The sequence below is a fragment of the Catharus ustulatus genome, chromosome 24 (genome assembly GCF_009819885.2).
Source record: "Catharus ustulatus isolate bCatUst1 chromosome 24, bCatUst1.pri.v2, whole genome shotgun sequence".
Taxonomy (NCBI): Eukaryota; Metazoa; Chordata; class Aves; order Passeriformes; family Turdidae; genus Catharus; species Catharus ustulatus.
This window is the reverse complement of record NC_046244.1, coordinates 4966975-4984562: the sequence shown is the minus strand read 5'-3', so window position 1 is coordinate 4984562 and position 17588 is coordinate 4966975. Positions and strand designations below refer to the sequence as shown.

Sequence of the window (17588 nt, the reverse complement as noted above, 5' to 3'; positions counted from 1 at the left end):
GTCAGGTTCCAGAGCCGTGCCAGGCTGCAGGGCTATTCCAAGGACAGCAGGCCCCCATTAGCACTCCTCCCCTGCTCGCCAGGTGATGGGCAAAAACTCAGAGGAGTTGGCAGAAAGAAACCAGTTCAGTGTGGGGTAACTCACTCTGGAGATTTTAACAGCCCATTTGTGAATAACAGAAGTTTTTTCCTTTTCATGGGGCGATTACAATTCAGCTGCTTTCTGCTCAGCACTAGGGATGATCCCATGGGTGTCATCACGTCTCAGACTGATGCTTCCTCAAATGAGCATTAATTCTCCTTCCTACCTAGGGCCAGGCTTTACCTCCACCTGAGCTGAAAATCAGAAGACAGCAGGACCTCACTTGGATAAAAATTTGAGTTCAGGACAACTTTGGCCACCCTTAGACCAGCAGCTCAGGCTGAGCTTGTCTAGGACACATCTCAACTGTGGCAGTGTCACCCACACTAAATCTCTCCTTTAGCCTCTTTACAGCTCTCCTTGGTGCCTCTCTGCCTCACCATGTCCCTTCTGAAGGTGGCAGGGGCTGGCCCACGAGCACAGACAGGCTGTGGGTGGCTGAGCTTCAGCTGCTCCATGCACATCAAGAGTTACAGGCTCAGAGGGACTCAGCTTTTCAACATCTCCAGCTGAAAGTGGAGATCACAGAGATTACCAGACATGCAGGCCCCTCACCTAATCACCAAAGGCTTTACCTGAACCCAGGTGGAATTTAAGGAGCATCTCAGAGGCCACTTGAAACCAGGCAGCTCAGGCTGAGAGTGAAACTATCAGCAATCAGGCAGGGAAAGAACCTGATGCCATCCTAAAAATGCAAAGGGTGCTTTGACTTCTGACCTTTCTCCTTGCCAAAGAGATGAATGGTCCAGGACAGAGGGCAATGGAAGCAACAGCAACAAATCCTCACCCCTGCTACCACCAGAAGAGACAAAAGACAGAACCCTGCCAGGGTCAGGGCTCCCTGCCTTCACCCTGACAGCCCTGGGGTGGCAGGAGCAAGGCCAGCTGTCACCATCCCAGAGAGCACACAAGGAGAGGAACAAACCCAAATATTCTGTGAGACCAGTGAGATCTCTGTTGCCATGGAGTTTTCCATCTCTTTCTGAGCTATTTGCTCCTAGCAGAGCCCACACCCTCGCAGTACTGTCCCCACAGCTCTGTAGTGGGGACATTTCTTCACCTGTAAGAGCTCAGAGACACAAATCTGCACGTGAGGAAGGGGAGGACACCCCAGTTTTGCTACAGACAGCCTCCCACCTATGCTAACAGTGAGCACCCTCAGTGCAGTGGCTGCAACGAGGCAAATTCCTCTTCCAGGCACCAGGACAGCTCTGAGAGCCCAAACAATTCTCCTGACCAGGGAGAAGGTGCTGGGACCTCCCATCTAACAGTACTGTTAAGGATCACCATCAATGTCAGACAATATCATCATGTTCAAATAAGATGGGAGGGTTACACATGAGCCTGCAGTGCTGAAAATCTCCCCTCTCATGGGGTGGGTTTTTTTATTTTTAGGGAGCAAACAAAGAGCAAACAAAAACCCTGCAATGAGGAGGTGCCAGTCCCCAAGGGAGAGCAAGACATCCTCACTGGAGAGATTCCACTGCACAGCAGCCCTAATTAAACTGTCAGCAGAGATGCCCTTTCCCTGCTCAGCACTCCTGGAACACGATCAATGATCTCTGGAGGCAGATAGGAAGGGCCACAAATCCTGCTGACATGTTCTGGCACAGCTCTGTGGCATTCAGCAGAGCCCCAGCAGCAAGCACAGGCTGACCCCAGGCTGCTCCACACCAACCAGAGGAGCCTCCAGCATCCATAAATAACAGCCTGGCTGTGTGCCCTTGCCCCAGCACCTCACTGGGGGTCACTGACAATTCCCTCCCACACCTCCTCTGCTCCAGGAGGACACACTGGTGCTGAGGCCAAAGCCACCAGCAGGAAAAGCCATCACATCCCTGCAAAGCAGCAGCCAGGAGCTCCTCAGGAGGAGGGTTTGGTTACACAGAGCCCAGACACGTTCCCCAGGACAGGGCAGAGACCAGGACACACAGCTGGCTTGGGGCACCTGCAGAATCAGGACACACCAGGACACACACCTGGCTTGGGGCAGAGCTGTCCCATTTGTTGTGGGATGCCTGTGGGGTCTGGAAAAAGGCAGCACAATTCCCACTGCCCACCTCAGCCCTAAGCTGGTGGCTGCTGCTCTCAGGGGCTCAGATGATTCACTGAGCAATGCAATTTTATTTTCAGCCCCTGGAAGTGCCCCTGCCTGTGCTGAGAGCCAGCAGAGATCAGCTCCCTGCTGTGCCTGTTGCACCTGAGGTACATTAAATATCTCTTTTTCTGTCCCAGAAACAAGTTACAGCATGGCTGGGTGTGCAGCCAGGGGTGTCCAGCTGGGTTTGATAGGCTGAATGGGGGCAGAGCTCACCATCCCAGGTCATGATCCACCTCAACCCCCCCAGCAGCTCTGCAGCAATTCCTGCAGGAGTTTTTGGGCTGGTGTCACTCTGCTTTTGGCACTGGCTGTCCCTCTCTTCTCCTCTCCAGCCCAGCCCTGCCCTGAGCAGTCCCTGAGCACCATTCCCAGCCACGGTGATGATGAGAGGGATGAGTTCAGAGCGTGCCCTGAGCAGCTTTATTTCCTTTTCTCTGCTTCCTTCCTGCATGGAATTACTCATTTCCTTGGCAGGAAAAATCATTACAGAAGGTGCTTTTCAGAGTTCAGCTGAGGTTATTATCTGCTCACTCACAGGGGTTACGAGGCACCCGTGGAGCTTCCTCTCCCCTGTGGCTGTTCTGTGCCACAGCTTGGAATAGGAAGAATAAAGACTGGTTGTTTGACACACCTTTTTAACCCTTTTTTTTTTTTTTAAAAAAAAAAGCTTTGCTACAAGCATCAAAGCTTGGGGAAGGCACAGGCAGCCTCTTCACAGAACAAAAGGCTGTGGGACACATCCTCCTGTCTTGGAGCTCAATCCCAGCCCTGAGAGCCTCCACAACAGAGCTGGCTCTGATTCCCCTGATGGCAGGGCATGTCCCAAATGCTCTGCTGGTTCTCCTGCCTATCCCTTAAATCCAAAGCTGCTTTTCTCTGGGGACCTTCTCCAAGGTCTAAATCAGAAAGGAATCAGGCACCGAGGCAGGGAATTGATCCCACAGCAGCAGCAGTGTGCAGGGCTCTGCACAAGGTGACATTTGGTTCAATCCAAGAGGTTTTTCCTCACTCTCAACACCTCAGAAGCAGTTTCCAGTTAAATGTTTCCCCAGCTGGATGTGGCTGCAGGGTTTGGGGGAAGGACTGAGCAGCTGCCTCCTGTGTCAGGCAGAAATCTGGAGGGAAATTGGGAATGTGGGGCCCAGGGGGATAAAGCTGCCTCTGTCTTCTGCAACAACAGCATAAAATCATCTTATAGGCTGATATTTGCACATCCCCATCATGTGCAAACCTGAATACAGCTGGGGAGGACTCACTTCCATGCCTGGCTGGCAGGGAATTGCACTGGAAGAGAGCTGGAGTCCAGCCACAGAATCCCAAACCTCCAGTTCTGGGTCTCCACTCCAGACCTGAGCAGTGCCATGTGGAAATACTGGACAAATCTGGGATTTAGACATATCCAAGGCTCAGTCCAATATTACCCCAGTGCCACCCCTTCTCCTGGCTGTGTGTCCCCTCCTCGAGGCTCACACTCAGAATCACCCTGAGCCCAGCTCTGGATGCAGGAGGGAGCAAAGGGTGGATACAGAGATCCCAAACCTCTCCCAGGGGCTGCTCAAACTCAGCCACTCTTCAAATAACAAACCCAGCCCCTGACAAACCTTCTCAAAGGAGCTTCCAGAGTGGCACCATTGCAAACATCAATTTGGCTTTGATTTTAAATATTTAGAAGCATTTAGCAAGTGGATGAATGGTTGGGACCCTGAATGTAGAAATTCTCCAGAAATGGAAAGATGGAAAGCACTGCACAGTGCTTCCCAGGGAGCCAGAGCAGCATCCTCCTGATGCAAGGAAATAATAATTTAAAAATAATAATAATAATAAAATAATAATAATAAAATAATAATAATAATAATAATAATAATAATAATAATAATAATAATAATAACAGGAAAAACTATAAAAATCCAATTACAGTTATTTTAAAGCACATTTTTAAACACATTTAAAGACATTTTCAGAGCATTTTCTGCAGGCACATGACTTGAAATGAGCCAAAAGAAGAGTAGAGTGACACTTACTGTGCAGGCAGCCAGCATCCCCTGCGAGCTGGGACCATCCTGGGCAGCACCTGTACGTGGTCTGGGACCTCACCTGGTACACCTGCCTGTAGCCTGTGTAATACACAACCCTGAAACACAAAACCCCAGCCAAAGTCAGCTCCTGCAGGACAGGGAAACCCAGAAGAACAGAATTTGTAGCTGTAGGTGCAAATAAAATGAGAAAATTCGTGCTGTCATTGTTTTCCACATGGCCTGGCAGTGATCACTGATGCTAAGAAAATACTCCTAATTTACTCTAATTAGGAACACAAGAAACAACCCCCAGGCCTTCACAACACCCCAGATTATTTTTTTCTCCTTTTCTAGACTATTTACACCTCTGAGCTCCTCCCTTACACTACTTGCTTACAAAGGAAATTTAAATTATAAGAACAGGTATTTGTGCTTTAGTGAGCAGGAGCAGGTGTCTCTAAGGTGTTGGTGAGCTAAAAAATCAACATAATCCTGATGGCAAGACCAAGCTGCTCCAAGAGCTGACAGGGGACACTGAGGGTCCCTTTAACCACTCCCAGTAGTTCCCTCCAGGGTGGGAGCTGGGGCAGTAAAGCAGGGACTGATCTGAAGCGTAAATAAATAAAAGCGACACATTTTTTTTCCGGAAATTTGGTGTTGTGTGTTTGCGAGAATTGAAACACAGATAATACTTCTGAGGCCGATTTTTAAAAAGCTCCTTTGGCAGAACATGAAACTGCTCCACCAAAGCAAATCAGGCAAACAACAACAAATATTTGGCACAGCAGATGTGTTGTGCATGTCCACTGAAAATATTTATCCTAACTCAGTCGACTTGTTTGATTTTGTCTGAATGTCCCTACAAAAAAAACCTCCAAATAACACAAACTGTTAATCCCTGGGAAGGAAACCTCCAGCAACTCCTGCGTGCCAACCAGCACAGGGAAGCACAGCTGAGAAAAATAAAAGCAGATACCAATTTATTTTTTTTTTGTTTTGTATGAGCTGTTAACAAATTATGAAGGAAATTGTTGTGCTCCAGAAGCAGCTGAGAAAGCAATTCACAGGCAGCAGGCTGCAGCCCACCAGGATCCTCTTGGTACCAGGAGCTCTCCAGCCCAGCCCAGCAGGATGAGAAGGGGATGGGGATGAGGGTGGTGTGGACATGGAGAGGAGGCTCAGGGATGGGGAGGAAAAGCTCGAAATAGTGATGTAGGACAGCTCAGGGATCCTTGTGCCCCAGTCCCATCCTCCTGTTGGACACTCCAGACCCAGGCAGCTCTCAAGGACAGGCAAATATTGTGACAGCCTCAATGCCTCTGGGTATCTGGGTGCTGCAGATGGGAAAGAGCCACACAGGAAATATTTTATCTTCAGTATTTCTCTTTGCTTTTGTGTTTTAAGGAGTCCCTGGCACAGAAAACGGCGAATGAGCTAATGGAACCCAGGGAATCCTGCTGTGTCCTGCTGCTGGAAAATCCCCTCCCAGCCCCTCTGGGGTAGCACTGGGATTCCTTCAAGCTTGGTTATGGAGGGCTGAGCAAAGCTGCCTGCTGCAATCACCCCCTGGGAGCTGCACAAACCCATCCCTTCACCAGGAGCACTGAGGATGCTCCATCTGAGCAGATGCTGCTCTTCCCACTCACCTCCAGGAACTCAAAGGCACCGAGGCCAATTTCAGGCCAGCTCCTGGAGCTGTGAATGCACTTCCTGAGCCCCACACTGCCAGAGCTGGGTCCAGCTGGAGCAGCTCCAGCGTCCCTGCGAGCGCCGGCACCGCGCGCTCCCCTGCCCGGCACGAGGGAACTTGGCAGGACAGCTCCCAGCTCTTGGAAAAGCTGGCTGCCATGGGAACTCCCAGAAGTTTAGACAGAGGGGATGTGGGACAAAACCTTGCCCAAGGAATGCTCTGCTGATAGTCCTTCCCCTGTCTGGATTTCACAACTCCTGGGGTGAAATCCCTCAGTGGTTTCCCCTCTGTGCTTCCGTCAGGAGCAGTTTTAGCACTGGGTTGTTCTGATATTTGTAATGAAGCAGAACAGAAAGTTATTTCATTTCAGACCCTTGATTTGTGATGTCAAACCCATCCTTTAAGGAGCTGAAGGGACTGCTGGGCTGAAGAGCTCCCAGCCTTTGAAGTGGAAGCAGACAGGGCACCCATCCTTTCAAAGCCTTCCCTGAAAACACAGCCAAGAGTCAGACTCTGTTTGCTCCTTTGTTACCAGGACACAGATCTCATCACCAGGGTAATTACCAGCAATTACAGGTTAGGAGGAATTCCTAAAGTCGGGACTTAAAAGCTGTCTTGAGTCCAAGATGTTTCTTTGAAACAACAACTATCATTTTTATTCTGCAAAGGCTTGTAACTCCCTAATGAGGCCGGAAAAGCAGGTGGAGGGTGGAAGCAGCTTGGGCACGTTGTAGTTTGGCTGCTGGGTAGGTAAGAAAAGTTCTTTATTTGTGCTGTGACACATTTCCAGAGCTCTCCTTCCACAGGGCTTCCTGCCCAGCTCCCATCTCGGGTCAGCTGGAGATGCTGTGATCAGCACTCAGGGTATGTTCCAACCTGTGCTCACCTGTGCAAGCCCAGCTCAAGCTCTTCTGACGTGGGGCTGAGCATGGCCCAGCTCTTGGAGTGAAAGGAAGGAAGGTGATGACCCTGCAAAAGCTGCTGACCCTCACAGGTGTCCCTGCACCACGGCCACATTCACAGTTATTTAACAACAACCTTCACCTGGCCCTGCTCCTGCCATCAGCTCTGTCAGACAAGAGGGGCTTCAAGCAGGAGACATCTAAAGATCCAGGAATAGTGCACGAGATGAGAATAAATCATTCCATTAACGTGGCTGGATCATAGGAAACAGATGTCATACATTGTCTGAAGATGGGAAACAGCCCAACAGGACAAAGTTTCTGCACAATGAAAACAGTGGATAGAACTTCTCTTTGGGAATTCCTTCCCAGCTTAAGAACTCTGAGAGTCACAGAAATGCCAGGTTAAACCAGAAGCCCCCTCCAGCAAAATGCCCAAAGGGTTTGCCAAGCTCCTGTGGTCTCCTACTTTTAGCTAGGAAAAATACCCTGTGAAGTAGCTGTGCTCCTTAGGGGCAGCTTGTGGGGTCAGGGCCACATCTCTGCTCATGGGACTGTTCAGAACAACCTGTAAAAGAACTGCTCTGTCCCCTAACCACGAAATCATGGCATTATAGAATCACAGAGTCACAGAATCACAGAACAGTTTGTGTTGGAAAGGACCTTAAGGATTATCCAGTTTCAACCTCCTGCCACAGGCAGGGACAGCTCCCACTGGCCAGGTAAATGCCAGGCACCAAGGGTTTCCTCTGAGGTGTTTCCTTCTCTTTCCCTTGAGAACTGTGGGACATCCAGGTGAGCCCCAGCCACCCTGTCTCATCACTGAGACCCCTTGGAGTCCAGAACTCAGCCAGGGGAGCAGGATGGGTGCACAGGCAGCTGTCCCCATCCCTCAACAGCTGTGCAGCCACTGCCAGTGAGCTCCAAACCTTCACCAGGCAGCACTGGTGTAAAGGGAAAATTAGGAAAAAAATTTTCACAAAAGAAAGATTGATAAAATTATGGAATGGTCTGCCTGGGGAGGTGGTGGAGTCACCATCCCTGGATGTGTTTAAAAAAGGATTGGATGTGGCACTCGGTGCCATGGGTTAGTTGAGGTGTTGGGCTGGGCTGGACTTGATGACCTTGAAGGTCTCTTCCAACCTGCTCATTCTGTGAATTCTGTGAGCTCACTTCCCTGCTGCTGCTGAGGAGGGGCAATCCCTTTTCCTCCTACAAGGAGCAGCCCAAGGTGGAGGGGGGAGCACCTACCTCCGCTCGTAGGCCGGGCACCAGCGGTGGCCCCCGCAGTCCTGCTGCCACACCTTGACCGCGCGGGTCAGCGCCTGCACGCACGGCTGCCGCAGCCCCACGACCCCCAGCTCCTGCTCTGCACACACGTTGGGCCTGGGACACAGAAATACAGAATGTCAGGGATGCCGGAGATGCAGGGGATGCAGGGAATGCAGGGGATGCAGGGGGTCACAGCTGCCACAGTTCTATGACCCCCAGCTCCTATTCTGCACACACATTGGACCTGAGACAGAGAAATGCAGCATTTTGAGGATGCAGGAGATGCAGGGGATACAGGGGATGCAGGGGGTCACAGCTGTCACAGCCCCACGACCCCCAGCCCCTGCTCTGCACACACATTGGGCCTGGGACACAGAAATGCAAATGTCAGGGATGCAGGAGATGCAGGGAATGCAGGGAATGCAGGGGATACAGGGGATGCAGGGGATGCAGGAGATGCAGGGAGTCACAGCTGCCACAGCCCCACGACCCCCACCCTCTGCTCTGCACACACATTGGGCCTGGGACACAGAAATGCAGAGGTCAGGGATGCAGGAGATGCAGGGGATGTGGGAGATGCAGGGGATGCAGGGGATACAGAGGATGCAGGAGAGGCAGGGAATGCAGGGGATGCAGGGGGTCACAGCTGCCACAGCCCCATGACCCCCAGCTCCTATTCTGCACACACATTGAGCCTGGGACAGAGAAATGCAGCATCTCAGGGATGCAGGAGATGCAGGGGATGCAGGGGATGCAGGAGATGCAGGGGGTTACAGCTGTCACAGCCCCACGACCCCCAGCTCCTGCTCTGCACACACATTCAGCCTGGGACAGAGAAATGCAGCATGTCAGGGATGCAGGGGGTCACAGCTGCCAGGGGTGCAGCATTCCTGCCACCTGAATTTCCTGCTGACAGGGCACAAGGGCTTGGGCAACCCTCTGCATCCATTCCTCAATGAGTTAATCACTGCAGGGAAAATAAATGGTGCCAGGCTGACCAGCCACTGGGGTGGTTTCTTGTTCATTCAGAGCTAAGGGCTGTGAGGCTAATTCCAATAAATCAAAGAAATGTACTTTGTTTCTCCTCTAATCCTAACTCCTTCTCCAAGCACAAGTCAGTGATTTAACTGAGGATGAAGAGGGAGAAATTTGTCCCTGACTCCGTGAGCCACTTGGCATTTGGGGCTGCTTCTGCTGCTTCCAACAGGACCCAGAGTTTTCACAGAGATACTTTCTATAAAAGAAGTGAAAATAACTAATTTGGACGTGGTGAAGCTTAGAGGTCACAGCTGGCATCTGACTGCTCCAGGCCATTCAATTCCAGCCCTGACATGTTGGCACAGGGCTCTGCTCCAGTGCCTCGGCCAAGAAGTCCTGAAAGTAACTGTCAGGGCAGGAGCACAAAACCCTGACGTGGGGAGAAAAAGCTGCCTCTTCCAAAACCTTTATCTTCTAAAGATAAAGAACTTTTTTTTGTAGAATTAAACCCCTCGGGGAGGGCGGCTGGGAGTCTGCACCCCACACCACACCGGCTCCACGGACAAAGGGAATTACAGTGATCCCCTGGCTCTGAGAGACCATCTTCTGGCAGGAGGCCAAATTTGCAAGGAAGTTTTCCAGAGCAGCCAAATGATTAACACCAAACTGCAACTGTAAAATGTAATTAAAAAGAGCAGCCTACGTGCTGCTGGAGTAACAGCAGCAGGCGGGGAGGAACGTGGAATAAGAAAGATTTGTGAAGTGAAAATAAAAGCAGCAGGTCTTGGAAGAAAGGGCAAAGTATTCACACAGGAAACATCTCTTGCACTCAGGCAACAGTTTCAGCTAAACCAAAGAGTTCCCTCCTACAAAAAAAGACTGTGCAGGTTTTCAATTTTCTATTCCCCTTTCTGCACATCCAGCAACAAATAAAGAAACCCGCAACAGCTTCCTCCCCACTACCCCCTCTCCCTGCTCCTCGCTTCACCCTTGATTTGAAAACACCGCATTTGGCTCCTGCTTTTCCATTCCCTGCCCGACAAAACCCCTGCGGAACTCTTTTCTTCCTACTCACATGTGGGGCTGCAGTTTGGTCCCGGCCGCCAGCGGAGACATTCGCAGCGCCACGATGAGTGACAGTGCCACGGCAGGGAAATCCATGGCAGCTCCGCTCCCTCCAGCTGTTCCAGCGGTTATCCCGGCAATCCAGAGCCTCCCCACAGGGTGCTGCTTCTCCCAGTTTGCCGATGTCCCTCCTTGCAAAGGACAAAGCTATCGGAGCGCAGGGGAGAGCGGATTTATCATTCCTGGATGCTTCCTCCCGCTCGGGTTCCGCTCAGCGCCTTGCTTCACTCCATCGGAAATCACAGGGCAGGTTGCAGCTGGGCTTTTCCCCAAACCAAACCCGGCTTTTCATGCTCGTTTGCTCGCAGTGAAATGCACTGAAGTGACTTTTCCTTCTGGGATTTGCTTCCTGACCGAGCTGGAGGAGCTGGGGGCTCACAGGACCCGGGCTGTGCCCAGCAGCGCAGCCCCGTGCGGGCTGAGCCGCTCCGGAGCCGCGATCCCCTTCCCAAGGCACTTGGAAACCCAGCCCTTGGCAAGGGGAAGGAAAAAGGAGGGGTGCTCTTCTGGCAGGAGGCTCTCACCCCCCCTCAGGAGCTTTTCCCGAAGCAGGCAGGGTGATCCTTCACTGCATCCCCAGAGGTGCAGGCATCCTCCGGCACACACACGCACCACAGCAGCTTCCCCGCGGTTCAGGGCACAAACAAAACTTCCCCCTGCCTTTCCCAGGTCCAGCTCCTTTCCCTCACATGCTCTCCTGCCTCTTTCCTCGGTGTCAGTCAGAAATCCCTCCCACGAGCTGTGCCCAGCCCCGAGCAGAGGAGGGGGAGGCCCTGCTCGCAGGGATGGAGCAGCGGTGCCTCGGGGCTGTTTCTCCACTGGCAGCTCCTCTGCACTACCCCAGGCCAGCTGCGGACACACCACCCCAAACCCCCTTCCCAGAAGCTCAAAAAACATCCCACAGGGATTCAGTTTTCCCCACGCACTCCAACAGGTAACAGAATTGATCGCTTCCCAAGGAAATTCTGCTGGCAGGGATGCCTCCAACTGCACACAGCAGTGGGATGGGGAGGAGGAGAGCAGAGCAGAGCGGGGATGCTGCACTAAACATCTCAAGCACCTGCCAGCAAACCCTCCCCAAGGGCCAGGAGGAACTAGAGCAGCAGCCAGGCACCTCTGAGCTGCCCCAGGGCACTCCAGAGCTCACTTGGCCTGGGGCAGATGCTGATTTCCATCAGAGAAGCAGGATAAGAAGGCTTGGAGGAAGGCTGGGATAGTTTCATGGACATATTTTGTGGCTGAGGAACAACTATTAATCAAGACTAAAGTTCCCAAGGGCCATGCCCAAAAAGCTGCTGGCTCTTGGAAAAAACTGAAGCAGCTGTTCCTTACACCAGAACTCCCCCAAGGTCACAGCAGTGCCATAAATCCTCAAATAAGAGAAAAGAGCAGGTGAGGGGGGTTAATGCTTCCACTTACAATAAAGTATCAGCCAAGCCTAAGGGATGGGAAGAAAACATCCTTCATTCTTCCTCGAGAAGAAAGGCAGCTACATAAAGATGTTCTATAAGAACAGAGAGAGCTGCAGGACATAATAAATCCAGGCCTCTCTTTTTCTATCTGGATTCAAAAGTTAGGACTTACAGTAGGAAAGAGGCTGCTCCCAGTTACACTTCCAGGGATTCCTCCCATGGGCAGGGAGTGGGCAGAGCTGGGAGTCGGGCTCCCTCTCCAGGACACGGCTCAGGGCCAAGGATGGGGATTGATCAGCCCAGCCACAGCTGCCACGCTGCCTCAGGTGACAATCCTGGCTGTCACACAGGCAGGACACAACTCACTGCAGGGTCCTGGCTGGCCTGGCATGGCCACTGTCGCAGCCTCACCCCGGCCAGGCTGCAGGGAGAAGGGGAAGGTCCAGTGGGAAAAGCTGTGCTTTGAGGAGTGACCCAGCGCAAAGTCAGACCTTTCAGCCCCTTTAAAGCCAGCAGAGAGGTTCCCACCTAAAGAGGCCCATGTGAGCAAGGGCTGTGGAGAGCACAGCAGGGGATTCACGAGACACATGTGAAAGACAGATATCTGAAACCCTACCCTGTCTGTGAAGTCAATTTAGTATGTTTTCAATTTTATATAATTTCCCAGCACAGCCGCCCACCGAGGATGTCATCCTCTGGCTCTGGGTAAAACAGCCCTGAAAGTGGTCCAAGATATGATACAGCTCCATAAACACTGATGATAATATCTGCAGTCATGCCAGAGACCACAGAAACTGAAACATTAACATGCCATTCATTCCCCAGCATTATTTAATCTTCGCTATCAGAGTGCTGGATGTGATATGGGCGCCAGGGCTCTCCATGCACAATCCTGTTCCTATCCCACACTGCTCTGGTACCTTCCTGAGCTCTGTCCTGATGATATTTAAGGATCTTGCACATCTTTACAGCAGCTCTGCCTGGCTTCTGTAGACCCACAAATCTTGTTCCTTTGTGGTATATGAGAGTCTTGCCCAGACCACCAGAGCATCATTTTGGCTGAGCTCAGGGCCTCCCACTGTACATTGTGTGGTGTGTGTGGGTTCTTGTCTTAGTCCTGAAAATCCACAGCAGGGCTGAGACAGGCCTCATGCACCTCTGGGTGTGCAACCGTGGTGGCACCTGGGACCTCACACAGCCCCAGGTGTGTGACAGCAATGACACCTGATACAGCTCTGGGCAGGGGACAGTGACAGCACCCAGCATAGCCCCAGGTTTGTGGTGGTGACAGTACCCAGTACCCGGTGCAGCCCAATGTGTGACAGTGATGGCATCTGGGACCTAACACAGCTCTGGGCAGGGGACAGTGACAGCACCCAGCACCTGGATAGCCCTACTGTGTGATGGTGACAGCACCTGATACCTTGTACAGCCCAGTGTCCAATGGTCACAGCACCTGACACAACCCTGGGTATGTGACAGCGATGGTACCTGGTACCTAATCAGCTCTGAGCACGCGATGGTGACAGCACTGCCACTCTGTACAGCCCCGGGAGTGCGATGGTGACGGTCCCAGCAGCCGCTGGTGAGTAACGATGACAACACCTGATACCCAGAGCCAGTGGAGCGGGGAGCGCTGCCGTGCATCCCGCATCCCGCATCCCGGGTACCAGCCGAGCATCCTGCATCCCGTATCCCGGGTACCCGCCGAGCATCCCAGGTACCAGCCAAGTATCGCGGGTACCCGCCGAGCATCCCGGGTACCAGCCGAGCATCCCGCATCCCGCATCGCGGGTACCCGCCGAGCATCCCGCATCCCGGGTACCAGCCGAGCATCCCGCATCCCGGGTACCAGCCGAGCATCCCGGGTACCAGCCGAGTATCCTGCATCCCGTATCCCGGGCGGGGCTGCAGTGCCGCCTCCCGGCCCGGCACAGAGCGAGAGGCGGCCCCGGGCGCTCCGCCCGCCCCGCTCCGCCCCGGAAGGCTCCGAGCGCCCTCCCGGCGATGCTGCAGCTGCGGGACGCGGACGAGTCCGGCCCGGCCGGCGGCCCCGGCAGCCCCGGCAGCCCCGGGGCGGCCACGCTGGTGCCGGGGGGAGCGGGGCCACCCTTCGAGCCGGCCGTGCCGCCCGCCCGGCAGACGCTGCGGCCGCTCAGCGTGCGCACCGCGGGCCGCGCCGGCCGCCTCCGCCAGTACTTCGTGTTCCGGGTGCGCGCCGGGAGGGGCGCGGGGGCGGCCTGACCGTGCCTCCCTCTGCCCTGACCGTGCCTCCTCCCTCTGCCTTCTCCCCCGCAGCCCGGCACCATCGAGCAGGCGGTGAGCGAGATCCGGGTGGTCGTGCTGCCCGCCGAGGACGGCGAGGTGCAGAGCGTGTGGCTGCTCACCGAGTGAGTTCCGCGGGATGGGGCGGGCGGGGGGCAGAGCCGGGGCAGCCTCGGCCCCGCGGGCTGGGCCAGAGCCGCAGCTCCACAGCGCTTTTCTTTATTGCACAAGGCCGGGAATGGCCCAGGCTGGCCGCAGCCATCACTGTTTATGTTTTATCATTGTTATAACCCAGCCCTCCAGATCCGGACCAAGCTCCCCTGTTAACCCCTTAGGAAATCCAGTCCCACAGAGAACCCCTCCTGCGGTAAAGCGCAGGCAGGGCTTTAACAAACTGATCCAAAGCCCTGTGTGTGCAGCAGGGCACTGACCCCCAGCCCTGCACTGGCCCTGTTGTAACACAAAATACAGCACCACCAAGACTTCAGATTTGTTCTCCTCAGCAACTCTGCTGGCTGCCAAGCCCTTGAGTGTTTTAAGCCGGGAGTCAAAACCACTTAAAGCTCAGTGGTGTTCTCTGCCCAGAATCGACCACTGGAACAACGAGAAGGAGCGCCTTGTCCTCATCACAGACTGGTCCCTCCTGGTGTGCAAGTACAACTTCATCAGCCTGCAGTGCCAGCATGTGACCAGGATTGCCCTCAGTGCTGTGGACACCATCTCCGTGGGGGAGTTTCAGTTCCCACCCAAATCTCTGAACAAGTAAGCAGCCACAGTCACGTGTAAGCCTTGAATTTATTTGGAACAGATTGAGCTGTCAGCCTGACCACTGGAACGGTCTGAGAATTCTTCCTTTTGCTTGCTTAACTTTGCAAACAATTCCTGAAGCTTTATTAGAAGACCTCAGGGTAGCTGCTGGGTTGCTGGGGTGGTGAGTAGTTGCACAAACAGCAAATTGCTCAAGGACTTTCAAGATAAGATGAGTAGATTTGGGAGCAGAAACTTATCACCATTACATAATGCAGTCAAGCAGTAGTAACACCACCTGATCATGAGTAGAAAGCTGTGAGTGGCAAGGCCTCTGGACACAGAGGCTGTCACAGGCTCTGAAGGAGAGCCAGGGTGCCCCAGCTGCTTCACCTCCTTGCTCCCAGCTCATAAGAATTCCCCTTTGCACTGTTCAGGGACTGAATTACTGCAGTTCTTGCCTACAGTAAAATTTACTTGCATTTCAAGATGGCTTCTAGTTTCAAGTATTTTTTTTCAGACAGAACATTTTCAGTTAACCTTGCCCAAAGCCTGTTTAGTTTTACCCTGTTGATTGTGCACTGGCAGGAGGGAAGGTGTCGGTATCCGCATCCAGTGGGACAAGCAGAGCCGCGCCTCCTTCATCAACAGGTGGAACCCCTGGTCCACCAACATCCCCTATGTGACCTTCACTGAGCACCCCATGGCAGATGCTGATGAGAAGATCTCATCCCTGTGTCGGGTAAGGAATGGCCTCTGCTGCCCCAGGCAGCTCACTGACCTCCTAGGGTGGTCACAACTTGGATTATTCGTAAGCAATACATCAGTTAATCAAACTAAATCAGTTATATCAGAGGTAGAATTTAGAGCTGGGAGCTCCCATCTTCCCAATCTCCAAATTTTGGCTTGCAGGATGGCCCCACTGCCCACTTTTGCCAGCCAACCATAACTGGCTGAAAATCAGAGGAAGCCAAAACTTCTGAGGGTGTAAAAGTCCTGTAAAAACCCAAAAGCAAATCTGCTCTTATTTACCTGACAAGTTGATGGACCTTCCATCTCAGACTGTCAGCAAATTAACAGCTTGTTTAATTGCTCACTGAAAAGGTGTTTCTCTGTTCTTTTTGTAAAAAGTGCTTCCCTCTGAAGGTTTGCCTCAAATTAGAGCACTATTCATCATAATACTCAGTGATCAGGGTAGAACCACAGTCAGAAATAAGCACCTGGACACTGATAAATCTTTACTCTGTCCTAAGTCACACATCAGCAGTGCCCTGTGTGGAAAAGAACTGAATCATTGAGGTTAAATACCAGACTGTGACAGCCCACAGAGCCCTGACAGCTACAGCTTTAATCTAATCCTTCACCATTCCCTATCAGCAGCTGCTCAACAATGCAAAAGCATGGTGATTTCTTTTCTTGCAGCTGGAAAACTTTCAAACTCAGCTGATCCAGGCTGTGAAGAAAGCCCACAAGGAGGGCCCAGTGCCAGGAAGTGCCAATGGGGTGCTGGTGCTGGAGAGGCCCATCCTCATCGAGACCTACCTGGGACTGATGTCCTTCATCAACAACGAGGCCAAGCTGGGCTACTCCATGACAAGAGGCAAAATTGGATTTTAAACCCCCTTGTGTGCCAGCTGATCAAGGGCAAGTGAGTTGCTGGTGGTGCCCTGGGGAGAGGGTGCTGAGGGCAGAGTGTGTGATAAAGGAAAGAGGGAGGTTGTAGGACAGTCCCCAGGTAGTTTGGGGAATGAAGCAGACATTGTGGTGTCAGTCTTGTATTTGGTAGCTGATTTACAGCCCTCACTGCTCCTTAGGCAGGGTGAGTGAGCCCTGGTGTGTTCTGTTTCCCAGTGCCTGCTCTTCCCAGCCCATGAAGTGCCATGGAAGCTGCTGCAACCCCCAGTGCACAGCAGAACCTTTGTGCCACGGCCCTGCTGGATCCCTGTGTACGGTGTCAAATCCTGTCGTGTGCTTGGGACTGCTTTGTGTTAAGAGGAATTGCTGTTCCAATCACCATGATCTCAGTGCTCTGATTAATGCCTGTTAGGAATTTTCAAAGCTGTCAGTCAGTCTTTAACAGTATTTACTGGCTTTTGCTAAAGCTGCACTGTTCCACCTGCTCAGCAGCAGTTTGTGAACTCAACATGCATTTCTGAGCTTCTTGTAAAAAATCCCTCTAAGAACCTACTGGAACTTCCTCTCTGTTTCTTTGCTGCAGCCACAGAATAAAAGACTGTTGTGAGAGAACGTTGCCAAAAGCCTCAAAAACACATCTGCCTTCAAAGCTGTTCTTTGTAGAACTGAAAAGGAATTCTATTTTGGTTAGATTGATACTCTTAGCCATTTTTCTTAAATCTACTCTAGTTTGGGCAAGGACATTTTAATGGAGACAGGAAACTTTCAGCACTATGTGTCAGCCTTGGTTTGGACATTCCTGCACTGAACCTCACATCCAGGGAGGAAATTCAGAAGCAGCCCAAGAGATTACAGCTGTAATTGCTCAGGAGGTGACTAACAAGCTTTTTCCTTATGCATGACCTTCTCTCCATGCCCTTTTATCAGAGCATTTATCTGCTGGATGAAAACTCTGCTGCTGGTGGGGTTTTTTGACCTTAATGTAGGTGAGTGTTTGTGAAACTCCTGTTGCAGTCTGTCGTGACTCCAGCTTTCCAAGCTTCTCCATGTATTTTCTAAGTTACCTGTTCAATTTTCATTAACCTTGCAGTAAAGTTAAATTTCAACTCTTACTTGGTATTGGTTCTTCATTTTCTGGAGACTGAGGCTGTGAAATTAGGAAGCAAAAGAAAAAACATCCAATAAATTCCTAAACAAGAGGCTCCCTCTTTGGAAAGACACAGGAAAAAACAAGGAAGGATATCCAACTGCTCCTTCCCTGCCAAACCATCCACTCCTATTTGGCACAGGAGTTGGGACAAAGCT

General features: G+C 52.1%; 2 protein-coding genes across 2 annotated transcripts in view; one reads left to right on the top strand and one right to left on the bottom strand.

Annotated features, from left to right (window-relative positions):
• MEGF6 (multiple EGF like domains 6) overlaps positions 1-10267 on the bottom strand; it is an 84973-nt gene extending 74706 nt beyond the window's left edge. Inside the window, 3 exon segments of the mRNA XM_033079873.2 lie at positions 4264-4373; positions 8101-8235; positions 10175-10267. Of these exon segments, the coding sequence (XP_032935764.1) occupies positions 4264-4373; positions 8101-8235; positions 10175-10260 (331 nt within the window). The 5' untranslated portion in view covers positions 10261-10267.
• A 3356-nt stretch (positions 10268-13623) lies between these two features.
• TPRG1L (tumor protein p63 regulated 1 like) lies at positions 13624-17395 on the top strand. The gene is made up of 6 exons (XM_033079305.1): positions 13624-13847; positions 13935-14026; positions 14487-14663; positions 15237-15390; positions 16071-16296; positions 16500-17395. The coding sequence occupies exons 1-5, from the start codon at positions 13644-13646 to the stop codon at positions 16263-16265; spliced, it is 822 nt and encodes a 273-aa protein (XP_032935196.1). The 5' UTR covers positions 13624-13643; the 3' UTR covers positions 16266-16296; positions 16500-17395.
• Positions 17396-17588: the final 193 nt, after the last annotated feature.